Source organism: Haemaphysalis longicornis, unplaced genomic scaffold (genome assembly GCF_048455015.1).
Source record: "Haemaphysalis longicornis isolate Haplotype H1 unplaced genomic scaffold, Haemaphysalis longicornis Haplotype H1 scaffold_5, whole genome shotgun sequence".
Classification (NCBI taxonomy): Eukaryota; Metazoa; Arthropoda; class Arachnida; order Ixodida; family Ixodidae; genus Haemaphysalis; species Haemaphysalis longicornis.
This window is the reverse complement of record NW_027526385.1, coordinates 192,265,469-192,286,197: the sequence shown is the minus strand read 5'-3', so window position 1 is coordinate 192,286,197 and position 20,729 is coordinate 192,265,469. Positions and strand designations below refer to the sequence as shown.

Sequence of the window (20,729 nt, the reverse complement as noted above, 5' to 3'; positions counted from 1 at the left end):
GCTATAACCCTTTATCGTGCATTTAGTCCCGCATACGGAAGGTGGCAGCGCCGTTCCAATTGGGCGTGAACGTCCGAATAGGTCGGCATCTGCCTATAGAACACAGTCGTTGTTGTTTATTTTTAAATGTGTAGGTATGTACTGTCGTTGTTTCCGTGTCAAAAAAAACTACCCCAAAATGAAGTCCCCCTGTGGGACCTCATGTGGGAGCGAACGAAGTGCGACTCGCCAGGAATTTTTTTTAATTACGCTTATTTAATGATGTAACACCCTGTATGTCCCATGAAGCGCCACAGAATATAGCCGGTCCTACATTCGAATGGTGAGGCAGAAAAGGGATGGCGCATCCTTCGCTAACGTTTGGGTCTGGTCTTGTCTGTATTTCCACGAATTTTTACACACTTTAACTTTCCCATTACTGCGACAAACAATATTAATTTACTCCACTAGAGCACCATCTTGGCGTTCTTGACTCATAGCTTTTTTCCTCTGTAAACCAACGATCCAGCCAGTAACAATGCTCATAAGCTGCATATATACATAGCGCGTCGGTTCCAGCAGTTTCTGTGTCCAAGTTACTTGAGCTTCCAAGTGATACTGTACTTCTCCCGCATTTCCTATAATCCGAATTGGCATGACAAGGTAGTGACATGAAAAGGCCTCTTCACCTTAGTTTGCGGGAGTGCCGCTGTGTACATTGTATGTAGCCGGGGACCAATATCTGAGATGGTGTATTTTTAGGCATTCGAGGTACTTTCTACGCCTTCACAACACCGTCACCTACCTATGTGCTATTAAAGTTTCTGGTGTGTTTTTGTGGGAATTTGGTTCCTAGAATACATTTCTTCAGACGTTTTCGAAGTTATATAGAGTGAAAACTTTATTTCCAAGCACACGCACGGCCGCACATGCGTAATAATGCACCCAAACACGTATTTCTTGATGTGTTTTAAACCTTACTAATGTAGGTTGGTCCGCCTCGTCGGTTTCTCAAAATAATTTTAACCACGGTAGTTATCTGGTTAGGCCGTCCCAAAAGAAAGAAAAAGTATATTGTATCACAGTGACATGCAAATTTATGGTCTGTTTGTTGTAAATAGAAAAATTTCTGAGTGCTGGCACAACACTTTGTTTGAAATTCAGGTTAATCCGAAGTCCACCGTTTCAAGGCACGATCCATAACAACAATAAAACATAACTTAGTAGTTAAACATGTCCGTCTTTTGCAGTGGTTTCTCTGTGTGTAAACAATAACAGTGTTTTTCAACTATTTGCTTAATGATTGTGCAGAGTACATCATGAGGTTTTTTAAACAGCTTCTGTATACCAAGGGGTTTTTCACAGTTATTGTATTAGGTAAACTTTTACAAGAAAGAGAAGGAAGGACCAATACATGTTTTTTCTTTCTTCTCTTGATTGGTCTTGGAGCAAAAGATTCGGGTTATATTTTGTTCAAAGTAGAGCTAGACTATAAAACTTTCGTATGAATTCAAGTTAAAACGTTTCGCTTTTAATTTTTTGTATAATGTTTCTTGTGGGTTTAAGATGTTATGGTTATTTTGTGGTAGTTTTCAGTGACGTTTTCTGGCCACAAGAAAATTTTATTTGGCAACTACAGCCACAACGCGGAGAAAAATTACAGAGAAAAATATAAAGCCATTCGTATTTCTTGCAGATAAATGCTTTTTGAAAAACTTCGGTGGTTAAAAGAAAACAAGCTTTGTTTTCCGGAAATTATATACTGTCAGTCCCTTTCGTAATGCTCTAGATAAATTATTATTAAAATCACAAGGCACATTCTTAGAGTATCGCCTTCTTTCCGGTATATTTCCGATCAGTAAAAATGTATATAAACTAGCCACGCTGGGTGTCAAGACATCTGGCAGGCGGGAAAATTCAAAATGGTTTTGTAAGGTTAACAAAAGTAGGGAAACCCACTTGCAACTAGATTTTGGGCTCCATATAGCCGCAACTAGAAAACGAAAAGAAGAAACTACGACGAAAGTTTATGTTCCGTGAAAGTGAAGGGTGTGTTGTTTTTAACCTAGAATTACTAAATATTAAAACGTCAGACAGTGCAACAAAAATTTTTTTTTTGTTTGGAATTAGTTCCAACTGTAAAAAAAAGCACAACTCTTTATTCGCTGCACCAAATCGTCAGTTCCTGGAATTTTTGCGCACGCCTTTACCTACATCATTACATTTGCAGATTTTGCGTAAAACTTAATCCGAAAATTACGTTGACTCAGAACTGACCACCATTTTGTAAAGTTGTTTGTCATTTTTCTGCCGCAAAAGTTCCCTGTTGTGTTTCTTTGGTACGGGTGGGAATTAGGAGTAATCTTCATGATTTTGTCGCTAAAATACTAAATTCGTTGCTCACTGAGACATGAAAAATGGCATTGTGGGTGTTACAAATATCTACACAGGTCACTTTTGATCAAAAATATATCTCTGCTACATCATTTCATTTTTGAACACGACAAAAACAAGACATGGAGTGTGGCAAGCTGAGTTAAAAACGAGATTTACAAGGGCAATTCCTGTCAGGTGAACTGTCACCAATTCGAATATTTGGTAGCTCGCTTCTTTACCGTCGAACTACTCAAGTGCCGTTACCCCCGTCATTCGACGTTAGAGGTCTCCACAAAATAAAGTCTAGTTTTAGAGGTTTGCATCTTACCCAAAGGAACGGTTCCAAATATCACCGAAGTTTCGGGTCCTGCAAGAATTTCTCCAAAGTCGCCCAAGCCACAGGCGCTGGCAGAAATGCTGTACCTGCGCCCAGGTTTCAGCGACAGTGTTGTGTTAACGTCGTACTTCTTCCGCTCTGCAGTTCCGACCAATTGAGGAAATTCCACCATTCTTTCGTGTTCACCGTCGGCGTATGCCTCTTTCCAGCGCACAAGAAAACCTACTGGCTTGGAGTTCCAATCCAGTGGTCCGATGATAGATAGGGGCAGCAGGCCCGGTTCAGCCCTAGTTGATTGAAGCCAAAGCGTAACAGCTTTGGGTGCCATTGGAACTGAAACACACCCAAAGAAGATTAGTTGGTGCCGTAACAACTGCATAACGTATTTTCTGGACAAAATGCGGTGAACAAAAACAAGAAAGCACAATACACATTTACAAACTCACGACGCAACACCGCTAGTTAGGCCTTTATCGTATGTGAATCTGTTAGGACATGAAAATAAAGGATTAAAATATTTATTGAGAACAAAGAAAAAATGTCGCGTCCATGGACACAACCTAACAGCCTCTACACTCCTGTCCTTGTTTGCTTTCTCAAAAAAGCAATAGCTGTTTACACAAGCTTTATGAAAATGACATTCGAATAGCCTTTATTCTCGGTAATCTCTATGAGTGCGGAGGACAATTCTGAATACAGTCCAGCTTGATTAGTTTAAGGTTATCTCAAGAACAGAAATAAGATACTCGGGTCGGAATATGTTCGCTCTTATATTTGCACTGGCCGCTAAATCATACATTTCGCGGATGATCCTGCTTTAATTATGCTAATAAATTAATGGAAGAATGATAACATTATGCCTTCATAGTATTCCAATGAGAGATGGAAGCAGAATTCTGCGTCATGCTCTTAGTACTTAGGCTGCCCATACTGTCTTTATCTTTTTCATAGTCGCTCAGCAACTCAAGGAGACAACAGCAAATTCGTACGTACGTTGTTTAATGCGAAATAAAAGTCCGTGTGTAACCCAGACGCGGAAAATATCGAACACGGAGAACAGTTGTCAACTGGGCCATGCATTCGTCGCCACAGGAGCGAGCATTGTAAATGCTGGTGGTTTTTAAGACGTATTTTCTGGAATATTGAACTTCTATAAGAAGCGAATTTTTCTGCTTAAAATTTCATTTCAAAAGCAAATTTCTTCAAACGTTCCCGGGTCAATTTTGTAGTGACCCTGTGCCCACTCAGTGTTCTGTGTATGCACTATAGTTTAACAGCCGCGGGCAACAACAAACGGGTTATGCTATTATGCGGATGTGCAAAATCTGGAAGTCATTTACTTCAACTTGTTATTTGTTTCCCTAGTTTGTCGAAGCTATTCGAAGTGCACAATTTTGAAGTTATTGAGATTATTAATGCTGTATTCCAACAGCCCCAATTAGAAGCGTTTAAATTTAGATGTATTCGGTAGTAATGCAGTCATAAGGAGTCAAATTACTAGTATTTGGCGACATAAATGTGCAGCTAAAATCTGCAGGTCCTTTTTATTTCGTCCACTCAAAATATTAAAGAACCTGTTAGTTTTTAGATTACTGCGAAGCGTCGCGCTTGTCTTGACGTACATTTGCAATTAAGGAGGCACCATGAAAAGCATTGTTTTAGGTAGTGCTCAAACATTTTGCTTTCATAATTTGAAGTTACAGCTCCAGGAATGCTTCTTGCTAGTATGGTGCAATAAAGGCGCCTATATGTATCGCGGCTATGTTTTTATGAAGATTTTTAGGCGGCAAATACGTTAATTTTTCAACATATTTGGGAAGAGGAGGTACTGTGACGATATCTTGTAAATTTACTATAATGAAGACACTTTCATGGATATTTATAAGTTTTCAATTAGTGCAAACTCACCTGCAGCAGGAGTTCGGACACTAACCATGATTGGTTTCCCCAGCTTTTCAGAAGGGGCTCCTTTCAAAAGATAGACCGGCCACAGCGTGAAGTCATACTCGGTATACAAATGGAGGTGGCCAACTGTGAGGTTGGTCAATACCGATGGCAAAGTCATTTGGAAGCTATGAACCGGTGAGGTTCCCTTGAAGTAGAATCCCGTGAGTTCGCTGGGTGCCGCCCCATCACGCCACTTCCAGGAAAATATCAGAGACCCGTTTGGATTTGTCTGGCTGGTCAGCTGCACGATCTTTCCGGTGGTGTACTCTGCGGGATTCGACAAGAAGAAGCCGATTGCAAAATGCACAAAACCTTTTTAACAATCCAAACATGGCCGATCAATAGGCTGCAAAGTTATCCAGTAAAATTGCGGAATCAACATGATTAAATTTATTTATCCCGTCATTTCGCCTTGTGTGGTCGCAATATGGCTATACGGTTGAAACACAGCTGAAATTATAGTTTTGGTAGGCCTGTAAGCTATTATATTTTGGTCTGTTTTTAACATCCCACATTCTTCTAAATCATAACGCATTTAACTATACAAGAAAAACCACGCTGAGAGAAATATTCTTTAGGGTCTTTCTGGCAATAAAAAGAGTACCTTTTTCTTTTATAGACCGAAAATAAACGCTTGAGTAATTTGGGTAGCATTTAAATGGAGCCCCAGTAATGTTCCTATAGAAAATGGTTACGGCTTTATAATCTCCTATAGTTGCTTCACATATGAATTTCGCAAAACTCCTATTGATGTCATAAATTTGTGTGGCACTGAAAGTGCCTTTGTTTTTATACTTTAACCTTCCGCGGATTCAGTGGAAGCTGGCACAATTTCCGCCTGATGAAAATTGTTACGGCTTTATTCACTCCAATAGTTGCTTCACATATGAATTTGCAAAACTCTTATTGATGTCATAAATTTGTGTGGCGCTGAAAGTGTCTTTCTTTTTATACTTTAACTTTCCGCGGATTGAGTGGAAGCTGGCACAATTTCCGCCTGATGAATCAACCAATTTTATCGATCTAATCCTCGCCTTTAAGCTTCCACAATTTGTTACCACCCCCCACCCCGCTTCCTCGTTTGAAAACAATATTTTACACTTCATGCATCCTACAGCTGCTCAAACACCGGTGCAAATTCTACACCTACAAGTTTTTATCGACCAGAGTGTTTTTGAAGTACGCTTTAAATATCCTTCTACTTCTTCCCGCAAAAACAACAAAAAATTTCGACCACAATGAAGCCAACTATGCTGACATCAACAGCCAAATTGAAGTATACTTTAGCCAAGCTGTGTTGCCGTAGATTCCCATATCCAATGATATATCTAACGTCTAGGTCACAAAGACACTGAGCTAGCTTGTAAATAGGAAGAAACTTCTAACTAAAATCTTAACGCCAACACAGAGCCAGGGCTCACGAAAAGTATGAACTTTTTTTACAAGCATACAGCTATGCTATACTTTCTACTGAAATATTTTCTACAAACTTTCATTTCCTCGTTAACCCAATCCAAAGAATTTTTGGTAGGATATATCTCGCCATCATAAAGCTAACCGCACTACTGTGCACTACTGTATACGATGACTGTCACGAACCTCTTTTTAACAGCCAGTGGTGTTCTCCTTTAATAAGTATTTTTTGTCTCAATGTGTACTCGCTCCGACAAATCCACTTGACCTAGCGTGCCGGATTGGGGCTACCACTGAAAGCAATATATTTCAAGCACGGCCGAGGGTATTACACGTGTCATAAGAACCTGAAGGCCTCCCTTTCAGCTGGACGTGTTTCTATCACTACAACAGTATTAAAATGTACCTCCACCATTACACCAAAAAGTGAACGCCATATATCCTGGAAGTTATATTACTCTGATAAAATACCCCAGGACTATAAGAATTAAAGCGTTACCTTCATGTGTAAATCATACGTAAAACAGGACACAAAAACTATAATCTCAAGAAAAATATTTGCTGCAACTTCTGTCCTATTTTCGGTTCTCGCATTTACAACCATCTGGATTATAACCAGTTCTTTTTCCCAACAAGTATGGTTTTCGGAAAGTTATATCAAGTGAGACATCATTGCAAGACATTTTGATTTGCACTTACTGAAACAAAAATAGGAACTTTTAAACCGATTGCAGTTGCCTTGCGAATAACGTAAGCGGGAAGTTGGGGCCCCACTTCTTATTCTTTACCAGCTCCTGTGTTTCTGACTAGCAGCAAATTACTGCTAGTGATGAATAAAATGTAGAAGAATTAGGCGCTGAAAGCCTCCAAAAAGTAAGTAATTGCTGTTCGCTGCCTGATTTCCATTCTGCAATATATCTACCCCTAGGCCCTGCCTTTTTACGAAACGAAACAAGCATAATTGAGAAACCCAGACACCTTCACCAGTCCGAGCCTAGGCAAAGGTGTGGGCGGGTGCTTAAAAGCTACGTTTTGGGACGGGCGAAATGTGAGAACGATGCATGCAACTATGCGACGTGATCTCAGGTTCTGTCAGTATATACAGAGTAGCGTGCGTGTATGGGAGGGAATAGGATGAATGCTGAAATATTATGTGACATTATTTTTACTCTATATGGGGTTTGGGAGAAATGATTGTACAAAATTAGGTCAGCCAAATATACGTCAGCTGTACGCCAATATACGTCAATAACATACGTCAATATACGTCAGCTGTTAAAATCACTTCGCAAGGGTTTGTGATAGGTTGACGCCATGTCATTAATTGGACTTGCAGACTCTTGGGCGGTGACGCAGCACAGGTTCCTGTACTCGCTTTGTGCCACTGAAATCTATAGAGTGATATCAAGCTGCAACAAACTTCCACAAAATTATAAATCACGCCCCTGACCTTACCAATATTGCCGCATTATATTAGGGCCGTGATTGTCTGACACAAGCGTCAGATTGCCAGTGCACACATTGAAAATGTGTCCTCTATGGTGAAACACATGCTAAAACACACCTAGCATGTTGTCGAACTTTATCACGAAGCAGCAGTATTTTTCGCTTAGGTGACCCCGACCAATTGCAAATAGAAGAGCTAGAAATTCCCAAAAATCGTACACAGCGACGGCATTAACCCTATGTGCACAATCGGTAACGATAACAGCAAAAATACATTGTGGAGACAAAGGCACACAATATAATATGCATTTTTCACCTTCACCTTAAGTGGAAGTCATTCGAATTTATAGGTCTTTACTCCGCCGGCAGATGTCATGTACTGTAAAAACAGCAAAAACAGCAAAAATTGCAGTGGATTTTATATTTTCAGGCTTACCTTCGGGGCAATCGCGGTCATCAGGATGAAGCACAAATCCACTTCGGCAGGAGCACAAGGTTTTGTCATCCGTTCCGCGTTCACAGATTTGCTTGCAGCCGCCGTTGTTAATAGCGCATTCTTTGAATACTGCACAGAAATAAGGAACAGCGGAGCGAAAGCAAGTTCAGAAAATTGTCCAGACCATCAAGAATATTACCATTTCACCTAACGGTTTGTTCTAAGTTAAGCCTGTCCGCCGTCAAAGAGTCTCTCCCCTAAACCGCTGTAAAGCTGATGTAAGTTAGGACATACGGAAATTGAGCGGTAAAAAGTCTTGTTTAAAACCGAAAGGCCAGTCAAAGGTTTGCCTACAGCGTTCTGTTCTACGGAGCACGTGAAGAAAATATGAAAACCGAGAATGGGACGTCAAGGCTCACTGCCACCGCAAGAAGGAGGATCGAAGAACGCGCGGGATGTCAAGAAAGAAACAAGCCGCCTAGCTAAGTAGCATCACCCTGTACGTCGGTGTTTTTCGCGCCTTTTGAAGAGAAGAGGACGATATCACACAAGCACACAGCCAACCCCGCTGTCCTAGAACTAAGATGTTAGTGATTTCCTGTTATGCAGCGGAGATGGCAGGAAACGCGACTTAAAAATATAGTAAACACGTGTCGGAATAATAAGTAAAGCTTCTATAACTAGAATGCCAAAATTTATGGTGTCAACACACGCGCGCAAAAAAGGAATAGGGAAAAGCAAGCCTACAAAGGCGACGCCTATCAACACAGCGAATGCAAGTCGCTGCTCGCGCCGGAGCCCGAACCACTCCGGCAAATGAGGGAGGAATCAAACCCATCAGCAAAAGCAAAATATTTCCTGTTATTTTCGCAAGGTATGTCTGCAGCGCGTTAGTTCCCATGAACGTATTGCTCCAAGAAAATGCATGTGCGTTTGCTGCGTCAGGAGTGGTGTCGGTGTGACGAACAATAGCATGTCATGGTCCCCAGCAGTCTTAATGAATTGTAATTCGTTCTTTCACATTTCAGCGGGATGAGGAATAAATGTTAGTTCCGGGAAAAATACGCAACAAAAAATCACTGACGGCCGCAGGCGCTGCTGCCCCTGTAATAGCGTCACTAAACTGAATTTTGTAACAAAAATTATAACAAACAGCAACTAAGCACGTATACGCACATATAGCAATAAAATTGTCCTTAGACATAGGCATCTTATAGCAAGCAGCCACAACGATGTAACAAAATGTTTTTCGGCGATTGCGCCACAGGCCCAGAGTTTTGGTGCTAATAATGCTTGTTTCTCCCTCCTACTGTCCCTCCTCAGAAATTGTGGATTTGAATTTACATTTCAACCCGACCACATTTCTTTTGCCTGCGGCATAAAATCCGCATCAAAAGCAGTCATTTTAAACCATGCGCCCCTTTTTGTTGCCTTCATTACTAGCTGGGCACACCGTTATAGTAGGACGTCTGTATTTCTGAATATTTTAATAGTATTTTTACAAGTTGTGAATATTTTTACTCATGATGTTTCAGTACTAAGACTTTGTGCTCCTCATTGCAAGTGTGCAGTTAGGTTTCATTCCAATTGTGGCTTACGCTTCTCGCCTTGTAACGAAAAACAACATCGCCCGTGTGATGAGACTTCGGCGTCCGCTAGAGATCCCGAGCTACGGTAAGACATTTCTACTCCTTTACAGTAAACGCATATTCCAGCAGAGTTTTCCCACTCCCAAATTTGTAGGCACACTGAACTTGTGGGTCTCATAGCCTAGGTGTGGGATTGCACTACCGGAAAGAAAAATCCAAAAAATTAGAAATATTATCTGAATATAAACTTCCACAATTGCCGCCACTTCTTCTTGTATATCTTTGGTTCGCGACCCTTCCCTTTGGGTATGTTTGTGCGCACAGTCTGGTTCAGGTTCGCGGTATTGAAAAAAAAAATGGACGAAGTATCCAACCCTTAAGTGTTTGTATCGAGTTGTAATGAAGATTTTCAATGGTTGGGTGAGTGAAATTGGCAATAACTGAATATACAGGTAGAAAAAAACCAGCCAATTAGCGCACCCAGGATTCAAATTGGCACTTTACATTGGCTTTACATTTGAAATCAAGAAGGAAAACATGGGTTTCACAAGTGACTAAATCTCAGCAAGGATTTCACGGGCGTTTTGTAAACTTAGTTCTTCAAAAAACTAGAGCAGATTCCATTATTTGATTTACATTCAGTAAGTTCTGATAAACAATAAACAAGAAATTGGGGCTGTACACGAAGTAAATTTATGAGTCTAAGATAATGACATATATAACGAGAACAATTTTTACAACAGGCTATTTCGTCATGCCCTCGGACCACCCTAAAATGAGACTCTTAAGACAAGTAACTGAACATTTAGGCTTTATGTGTAATGAATTTCACATATCATTCGTCATTTGACAAGAGCTGCCATCTTCAGTGCACGATTACTGCACAAACGGTATTCTATCGTAGAAAATTATCAGGAAAGATACTGCAGGTGATTGTACATTGAGTATTAGCCGCGAGAAAAAAAAGTGGCACTCACCTTTCTGGTACACGACCGAAAACCCAGAAAACTCGGTACCGGGATCACTTCTAAAATGCACCACCAGATTTTTTAAGGAAGTGATCAGCGGGGGCAGGTTGAAACCGCAGAAGATCCCGAGCGTGCTGGAAACCGCACCGCCCTCGACTGTGTTTACTTCCACGTGGTCATAACTGCAGTTCTCCTACAAAAAAGTAAATAAAGGGTGTTAATATTCAGGTACCACTGATGAGAGAGGTCCGCAAAGCGGTGTGGTTGTTAAGATACTCCTGAATATAGTGGTACCTCCCTTGTGCCAATCGTCATCAGCACCAAGCATAGCACCGTGAGTGCACGCCTCGTCAATGTGCGGATGTTGTTAACATTATACGAATTCATTTTGCATTGTTAACAAAGCCTAAGTAATAAACTAAAGAATTAAAACGGCATAGAAATTGATGCTTAAACGGCGCCGTTTAGGGGTATTTTAAAACATTGACGTTTGCCGTACCCGAGGGACGTGTTCCGCGGATATTACTGCGAAGCAATAAAGGTTGAGGCAACATACTGCCTTCATATTATTTATGAATTATGCAGCCACAAAATGTCGTTTTATAAAAATAAAATGGTTGTGTCTCAAAGGCTAAGACATTGTCTTGCTGAGCCCAAGGGCAGGGTTTCGATCACGGCCGCTGTCGGCGTTTGTTAGAAGAAACCCAGTTGGGAAAAGGCCTCTGTGTCGAGATTTCGGCGCGCTACGTACAATTACGTGCAACAATTACTCCGGAGCCCTCCACTACTGCACGCTTCATAGCCCAGTTATCGCTGTAGTGTCTTAAAACCCATATTTTGGCTTGGTTAAGATAAGGTATTTCGCTAGGGCCTCAGTGTAACAGTGTCGCCACTTGAGAAAAAATCCCAGCGGCCAGTTATTGTTTATTTTGCTAGCGGACAGTTATTTTTACAATACTTTTGTAGAAGGTACATTCCTCCAAGTGTGTCTTTTATTACTAGTTTAACATGGCACATTTCAATTTCTGTTTAGACAAGAGCATATAACGGCGAAGTGGCTGCCAAAAGCAAAACGCGGACTGATTACACGATAGACACTTGAATGTATGCGAATCTAAACAGGTCTTCATGGCTTGTGTCATGTTTCAATTTTGCCCAGAGGTTCGGCATCAATTGTATTTGTTGTTTGCTTAATTGTATTTGTGAATGTGTGTAGGACAAAACGCCTTGGCTTGTGCTTGCCATTATTAGGCCCAAAAGTTCGGCCTTGAACCTATTTGTTTTTTACTTATTTTCGTTTTCTATGCTGTCCAATTGAGGCACACTAGCTACTTTACATCAAAAATACCTTTCGAACTTGTCGAATAATCTCGACAGCTTTGAAACAAATGCGTGTTTTGTAATTGTGCCCTTTAATATTGAGTAATAAATCTTGTACAACATATCAAAGTCGCGCTTTCTAGTTGAAAAAAAATCCCATCTCGCCCTAGCAAAACAACTCCCCATTGCAAGCTCTTTGCCCATTTGTGTCCACCAAAAGGATATCTTGTCCACCAAAAAGGAAAATGATATTTTGTGGCCCAGGTGATACTGAGTTACAGTTTTGTAGGGGAAGACAGTGTGTTGGTGCAAACGGCAGGGGTTTATATCTATCTGAACCGATGCAGTCTAGAAAGACCATGCTCTGTTGGCTGTTTATCTGCAAGCGCAAGCGAGCGCTGGCACCTACGCCCCACGTAGTTTAAGGGGTACACGTTGCGCCTGACAGAACGGATGTGGAAGCTATCTCTGCTGTCTGGAGGCAAGCAAGCTTCGGTTTGTACTATTACCGGGATGTCTATTCGCAACTGGTGAAGAATGTGCCACCCTGTTTGAGTGGTAGAAATGCGCCGCAGCTGGTTCATAAGGTGGGCCTTTAGTAGTTTCTACGCTGTGTTGTATGCTGCCAACGAGGCGAGTCCGGCAGTGGACGCGTGGAGGAGAATTTGTATTGCTCCCTTGAATGCCTTTCAGATAGGCAGTCAATTCTGCCTATGTCGGAGGGGATAAGCGTAAGGTATGGGACTGAGTTTGGGATCCGACTGATGAGGAAAACCTGAAATATAGATTTTTCTCTTTCCTTCAGCATGGTGTTTTGGGTGTATAGGCCTTGGTCAAAAAAGCAACTTTGGATTTTCGTTCAGCACATTCGAAAATAGAGAAGAGGGGTATTGACGTGAGCTGTCTGCGCCGTGCCCTCGAGTAGTCTCGTCAGTACCACCGATAGTGTTCAGCACCAAGTTGCACGTTTGAAAGATGCCGGCTTCCCTCGGGAAGTAATAGCATCAGTGGTAGAAAGCGGTTTGCGTGACGTTAAGTTAGGGGCACGACGTCAATGCCGAGATGAAATTCGCAAAAACAGGAGGCCTATGGCGGTCCCTTACATGCGCAAGTTCTCCCACCACCTTAAAAAGGGTAGCGGGGAAATTTCATACCGACGTTGTGTTTCCCCCCCCCCCCAGAAAAACAAGCACGAATATGCTCTGTTGTGAATGGCGAGGTAATAAAGGCAACCGCTGAGCTAAGAGGCATGCCACGCAGTTTTTTGGTTACAAGCAAGGTGTTGTATACACTGGACCTGTATATTATGCAAAATCTTATATCGTGCAGAGTGGTAGGTGCATTAATGACAGGCTCTGCGAGCTCGCTGCGGGGGCCGTTAGGTGACCGTTCCCGATGCTGCATGTACGTTCCACACTGTGTTCCACTTTCCCAGGATACACTGATATTGCGCTGTTTTAAGGACCAAGCCACACGTGAAGAGTTTGAAGCGTGGTGCATCATGGGAGCCGGTGATACATGTGTATCCGCGCCATCGGTTGGTTTGTCAAAAAAGAAATTAATTGCCTGAATGCGCACTTACCACGTGCGTAACAAAGTGCACCACTTAACTTTGTCGCGAATTTTTCTTGTTGCTTTAGCCATGTTCACAGAAGCACCATTCCTGAATATCTTCCTATGTGTGTAGTAAAAGTTTCAGTTGTTGTCCATGGCAAGTCCTATGTGGTCTTTCCTTTTGTCCGGTCTTTACCGCGCCAAATACATTGTTTCACAGTTCGAACAAACTAGGCAATATTTATGCGTTGACATGTATGGCATCGTCTAGTGATTCTTCAATTGAGGCCAATTGTTTGATTGACGAGAGTGTTAAGGAGAGAACGAAACCAATTGTTACCCCGACTGCTGTGTATAACGAGGCCTAGAACTCTCAGCGTTTGAACTTCTGGAATGATTCAGTTGCTGAGTGTTCCACGTTTAGAGGATACACTGATATTGCGCTGTTTTAAGGACCAAGCCTGACGCAAAGTGTTTCAAGCGTGGTGTAGTGCTCGGTGAATCACGGCAAGACCGGGCATGGCGAATGAGAAGGGCAGATCTTTCGTGAAGACGGGATAACCCAGCGAGCTGCACCTCTGTCCCAATAATATTGGTACCTTGTTGAATGAGGGGTTCTATCTGAGCATCGCTGCCCCCCCCCCTCTCTCGGCCCCAGTACCTACAACGTGACATCGTCGGCTAATAGACTGCATCTTAGGCCAGGGACCGAATCTCTCTTATTGGGGATGTTCTGGATTGCTAGACTGAATACGAGAGGGGACAATACTGAAATCCTATGTGTGCCAATGGAAAGAATAAAAATACAGTCAGAACGGAGCGCGCCTACGATAAGTTGAGAGGTGCGTGCGGTGAGAAAATTAGCCACCTAGTTGTTAGGGCGATCACCAGGTCGGACAGAGTATAGGCCTTTAAGAATGGCGCTATCGGAGACTCTATCTAAGGCTTTTCCGCTGCGTCGTATTTATGTGGCTAGAAAGGGATGTTTTGGTGCAGCTGCAGGAAAACTTCCTGAGTGGAGAGCTTACGTCTACATCCAGAACTGTGGGTGGAAAGGCCGCCGTGCTCCTGATTTGAGGGGTGCGTCGGGAAAGGATTAGGTGTTCTAGAACCTCCCACGTACATCTAGAGAGAGATGCGGGGCGAAGGCGTTCGATAGTTAGAGGTTTGCTGGTATGGTAATAAAGACATGAAGTTACGTATTTATGCTTACGTAAGGGTGCCTTCGAAGTTTGAAGTCAAAAAGAATATCTTGGTCATAAATGTTTAACATAATGCATGTATACAGGAGGAGACCAGAAGCTGAGAAAGCCCAGGCGGGACCTCCTTTACTTCTACACCATAAATGGCGCGCATTGTACAAAGATATACGTTAAAATGAGCAAATACTTAGCTCATCGTCGTCCAAGTAATCAATGTGAACCGGGAATACAAAGATAGTACAAAACCAAACAATAGTACAGGTTATGAACAATAAGACACAGAATTGATATACTGTACAGATCCAGTGGACCACTTCAGAAGAAAGAACACGATGTGGGATTTTTGATCCACAGAGAAATAGGAAAAAACGTGAAAGGATCTTTCAGCTTTCGCGAAAGAGACGCGCGGTTGCGACCAAGCTAAACGAGGGATACAAATTAGAAATAGCATGGGCTTATGCGCCTACTACCGGTAATTATGATGAAGCCGTAGACAGCTTCTACAAGGACGTCGAATCAGCAATGAAGAAGGCACAACGCCATTCACGTTAGTGATGGCTGACCTTAACAGAAAGGTCTGTAAAAAGCAAATGGGTGAGAGTTCAGTGGAAAACTTCGGAATAGACAATCGCGACAGTTGAGAAGATACACTGGTAGGATTTTCAGCGAGAAATGCACTCATGTAGATGATCGCATTCGTCTACAAACGAAAGAGGATAAAATGGTCAGGTGAAAGTCCCGAAGGTACAACAAAAAATGAAATTTAGCCTATTTAACTAACAACCCAAGTATCGTGCAAGACGTAGAGGTGCTAAGAACGATTAGGAGCAGCGATAATAGCGTAGTTAGATGCAAGGTAAGGTAGAATTTCAACAGAGGATAAAGTAAACTCGTGAAAAATAACAAACTCCGCATGCACTTAGTCAGAGCCAGATCGCAGGAATTTAAAATAACCCTTTAAAACAAATTGGTGCTTCTGAAATAGAAGATTGAGGTCGGTGTAGAGAGGATAAATGACAACAAAACATCGGCGTTCAGTGAATCAGCAGCAAATGTGGTAGAAACAACGTGTAGGGAACAAACTGGAAAACTATAAAAGAAAATGAAGGATCTAAATTCAAGAAGTAAAAATATGAAAGTTTTAACTATGGCGGATTGAATAGAATTAGCCAAGCTTTCAAAACTAATTAACACAGGGGAAAAAACAACGGTCGTGCAGATAACGCCGCAGTGATGGAGAAAACGCTGATAAATGGGGGACGCTTGAAAGCAACTAAGAGAAAGGTGGCAGTCGGTAAAGACAGGATGTTCGCACACAGAGACGAGCAGGGTAACATAACGCACAACTCGGACGAGATAATAAAGGTAGTAGAACGATTCGTCACCAAGCTGTACGCCAGCGACGTTATACCAGGGGAAACTGCTGAGAGTACCAGCTCAACAGGCGATGTTCCATTAGTAACTGAAGAGGGCGTTGGAAAGGCTCGCGACAGCACAAAAATAAAGCAAAACTGCACGGTATGATGGCCTAACCGTGGTTCATTTCAAGGAGGGTGTAGATATTGTACTTAAAACTCTTTATGTACCATTTTAGAAATGCTCGAAGAGTAAAAAATTGCCGATAGACTCTTAAAACGCCAGCATTATTCTGATTCATAAGAAGGGCGATCCCAATACAGACCCATCAGCCTACTCTCACTTTTTTACAAGCTTTTTACCAAAGTTATACTTAGCCGAATAACTGACAGCTTGGATTCTCAACAAAATAGAGACCAGGCTGGGTTTCACGTTGAAGACGTCTATCGAGTGATTGAAAAACTATCAGAGGACACTAAACCCATTTATGTGACATTTTTAGATTATGAGAAAGCGGTTCATTCCGTACGCACCACGGGCGTGGTGAAAGCGATAATGACCAATCAATTGAGGAAAGCTACATAAGACTCCTAGAAGACATATATAAGAAATGCACGGGCAGGATAAACCTCCACAAGCGAAGCGATCAACTTCCGATCCGAAAGGGAGTAAGAGAGGAAGATTCCTACTAGGCAAAACTATTCATGGCATGTGTGGAGGGTGTGGAGCTTGACTGGGAATACCTAGGATTGAGGATAAACGGTGAATACTTGTGCCACTTGAGGTTTGCGCACGGCATAGTCTTGCTGAGGAAACCTTTCCACCACAGGCAAACAATGCTCAGTGAATTGGAATCAGAAAGCATGGCTGCGGGTCTAAAAATAAATATGAATATATTTAGAGTAATGACGGATAAGCGTACCATAAAACTTCCTGTTCTAACTAGGGAACTAAACGCCTGTAGAAGCAAAAGAATATGGCTACCTTACCTAGGTGGTTAGTGATGAGCCCAAATACGAGTGAAAAATACGTCGCAGAATAGGTATGGGTTGAGGAGCGTAAGGCAAGCACTCCCAAGTAATCAAAAGAAAGCTACCACTCTCACTGAAAAGAAAGATCAACAATTAGTGCATAATGCTAGTAATGGCATACGGAGTTGAAACTCTGCACCTTATTAACAACTGCACAGCAAACGTAGTTCGGCTGAACGAGCTAGGGAGCGAATATTGGTAGGAATAATACACAGGGAAAGGAAACGACCTACCTGAATCAGTGAAAAAACTAGACTAGAAGATGTAGTAGTTCAAATAAAGTAAAGAAATGAAGTTGGGCTGGCCATGTGATGACGCGAAGCGACAAATGGTGGACCGGTATATTAACACACTGGATACGAAGAGAAGGGGAAGGCCACTAACCCGATAGAGAAATGAAATAAATCAATGCGGTGGAAATCTGTGGATTCAAGCAGCGCAGGACAGGGGCGGTTTGAGGTCTTTGTGAGAGGCCGTCGTCCTGGAATAGACAAGTCTGATGATGATGAATATGATGATGATGTACATGATGATGATAATAGACCAAGTGACGACATTCTATACAAGAAAAAGAGAAAAGTAAAATACAATTGATTGCAGTTTCTTGAAAACCACATTGGTTAAAAATTTTTGATGTAGGCAAAAACAACAGCCCAGAAGCCACCAACAGGCCCAAAACCAGTAATAACTTCGTGGCCCAATTCCTTTTATTTCATAATGTGTATCTGTAAGATCTTTTTGACGGAAAACGGGGATTTACATTTGTAATGTCGAAGCATCAGATGGTTCAACAGCTTATTGCGGAAAATGCGATAGTTTTTTTTCGTGATTTGTTCTTTCCTTTGGCAATAACCTCTTATGTTTAGAGGCAAAACGTGTATGAGAAGGTTTGGACATTAAATGTAAAGGGAACATATGTTATACAATGCCAATATATATTACACCGAATAACATGGCGACAATGTGATGTGACTATGGTTACTGCAGGTGCAAGAAAGTAATGATACGCTATACCTAATTTTGAAGTTTTTCTAATGGGCTGGAAGGCAAAATAAATGTGGTGGAAGGCAAAAGGTAGGGTCTGGGAAAAGGAACTGGCGGATTCGAGGTAGATTGCGTAAGCTATCCTCGGTAACACGCGTGGAGGCAGCAACCAAGGATGGGTCAGAGAAAAAAATGCGTGGCACGGCCACAACGAAATTTAAGAAAATATATTGCGGGGCCAATAGCCCGAAACCAAACAGAGAGTACATACTTTCCAGTACAGCAAACCACTACTACATTGCAAAAAATTATATCAGACGGGCGTAAAATCATAGCCGGATGTTCGCGAAAAACGAGTGACTTTGATAATAAAAGGCGTGCCCTTTTCAAAATGAGACTCAGGAAAGTAGGGCCTAGTTTCCAGCGACAAGCAGTTCAAAGGGTAGAAATTTTTTTAACATTGCGGACAGCTGTTTGATTCCAGCATACGTCTTCTATCAAGAAAAAGGAAAGGGAAAAGCCGGAGGTGCGGTAAAGAAGTGTAAATTTGAGGAGGTTAGGGGGCCCTCGTCAAAATGAGACACATGCGAGTATCAGCGCCGAGTCTGTAGCCTCAAATAAAGAAATCTGATAGAAAGGTGACAATCAGATGGGCACTGAAGATGCGTGGCTCTGAGGAGGAAAGGGCAGCCTCTTCCAAATGAGATTAAGAAATTATTAGGCGAGAGACTCCACTCGCAGGAAAGGGATGGTATACAATTTTAACAATGCGGAATACTGCTGCATTCCAACACAAGCATTTCAGGGAGGAAGACAGAATAGTGATGGCCCGAGCTTCGGCAAAGAAGTGTGGCTAAAAAGGAAAGGGCGACCTCGTGGAAATTACCTTAGGACATTACTGGTGCGAGTCATCAAGACGTTAATTGGGACGTAAGTTAGGGATGTGGTATACGTTTTTCGGTAACATTTTTGTGTTTTGCTCAATTTTTCATAGAGTTTTAATTCCCTTGCGGCCCCCACGCAACCAAAGCTGCGAATAAAAAGAGCACCTTTATAGAAAAAGCACTGTTCGAAACGAAACCGGCTGACGAATTGAGACTAGCCCTGCTCAACGACTCACCACCTAGATTACGAGACCAAATAAATTTATTTTGTGCTGTTTCCTCGGCGGGTGCTTTGCATATCTCCGCAAGCGTCATTCTTGCGGTTGGAAGAATGTTGAGAAGAAAGGATGATGACGAGCTTAGATAGCACACTGTTAATATTGCCGCGAACCATACATTGGGTTTGTTTATTTGTGTTTTGCTTTTACCGCCCGGCTGCACCAGTCTGTGTTATCTCTGCGCCAAGGGAAGCGCGTGTTCCATTCTTTCTTTCTGTGCCGCATGTGTTATCTGTTGTGATAGGGAGAGCATTCCGATCTCAACGTGAATAGCCCAGAATGCCGCGTACCATACATTGGGTTTGTTTATTTGTGTTTTGCTTTTACCGCCCGGCTGCGCCGGTCTGTGTTATCTCTGCGCCAAGGAAAGCGCGTGTTCCATTCTTTCTTTCTGTGGCGCATGTGTTATCTGTTGTGATAGGGAGAGCATTCCTATCTAACGTGAACAGCCCAGAATAATCTTCTTGGATCTACTATGTTCTCGATGCGAATCGGCGTTTCGAGAAGCACGCGGGCCGAAAGATAAAAAGACTGCAGTGCGGACGCCGGGGCATTCGATTCGACGACAATCGCCCGTGCAAGTCACTTTGTTGACCGCTGCTTCGCCGGCTCTGTATTCTTTTGAGTTGTTAGGGGAGCACAAGTTCGCTCCAATAAACGTGTTTCTCATTCAAGACAACTGCATCGTCCTTGTCTTCGTGACATCTGATGTAGGTGCGGGGTACGCACCCTTCATGCCCACTACAACCTCGGGAAGCCGCCAAGCCCGTCCAACAAGAGCCAGCCTCCGCCTGCAAGATTTACCACCCGAGTCTGGTCTACTACCGGAGAAGACGAAGAAGAAAGACGTCGCAACCAGCACCATGCTATTCAGATCAGAACTTTCACCTACAGAACTATGTGTGCGGTGCCAGGTCCCCGAAACAATCGACCATTTTTTCCTCGACTGTCGCCGTTTCTCAACAGCTAGACAACTGTGTTTGAAGGAGCCGATTGAGAGGTTGGGGTTGACTTTATCGATAACACTTATATTATCTATTGGCGCATCAAAGCTGGGGTTTGCAAGAAGGGATATATTGCCGCGAACCATACATTGGGTTTGTTTATTTGTGTTTTGCTTTTACCGCCCGGCTGCGCCGGTCTGTGTTATCTCTGCGCCAAGGGAAGCGCGTGTTCCATTATTTCTTTCTGTGCCGCATGTGTTATCTATTGTGATAGGGAGAGCATTCCGATCTAACGTGAACAGCCCAGAATAATCTTCTTGGATCTACTATGTTCTCGATGCGAATCGACGTTTCGAGAACCACGCGCGCCAAAAGATAAAAAGCCTGCAGTGCGGACGCCGGGGCATTCGATTCTGCGACGCTCGCTGACGCAAGTCACTTTGTTGACCGCTGCCTCGCCGCCTCTGTATTCTTTTGAGTTGTTAGGGGAGCACAAGTTCGCTCCAATAAACTTGTTTCTCCTGCAAGACAACTGCGTCGTCCTTGGCTTCGTGACATCTGGTGGAGGTGCGGGGTACGCACCCTTCATGCCCACTGCAACCTCGGGAAGCCGCCAAGCCAGTCCAACAAGAGCCAGCCTCCGCCTGCAAGATTTTCCACCCGAGTTCGGTTTGATGCCAGAAGG

The 20,729-nt window shown here is 42.7% G+C and overlaps 1 protein-coding gene across 1 annotated transcript in view; it reads right to left on the bottom strand.

Annotated features, from left to right (window-relative positions):
* Window positions 1-20,729, bottom strand: part of LOC144138911 (uncharacterized) — an 85,045-nt gene that overhangs the window by 38,128 nt on the left and 26,188 nt on the right. The window contains exons 4-7 of the mRNA XM_077671429.1: window positions 10,501-10,684; window positions 7,935-8,063; window positions 4,601-4,906; window positions 2,684-3,025 (exon numbers count right to left, since the gene is read on the bottom strand). Of these exons, the coding sequence (XP_077527555.1) occupies window positions 2,684-3,025; window positions 4,601-4,906; window positions 7,935-8,063; window positions 10,501-10,684 (961 nt within the window). The remainder of the gene's footprint in view (window positions 1-2,683; window positions 3,026-4,600; window positions 4,907-7,934; window positions 8,064-10,500; window positions 10,685-20,729) is intronic.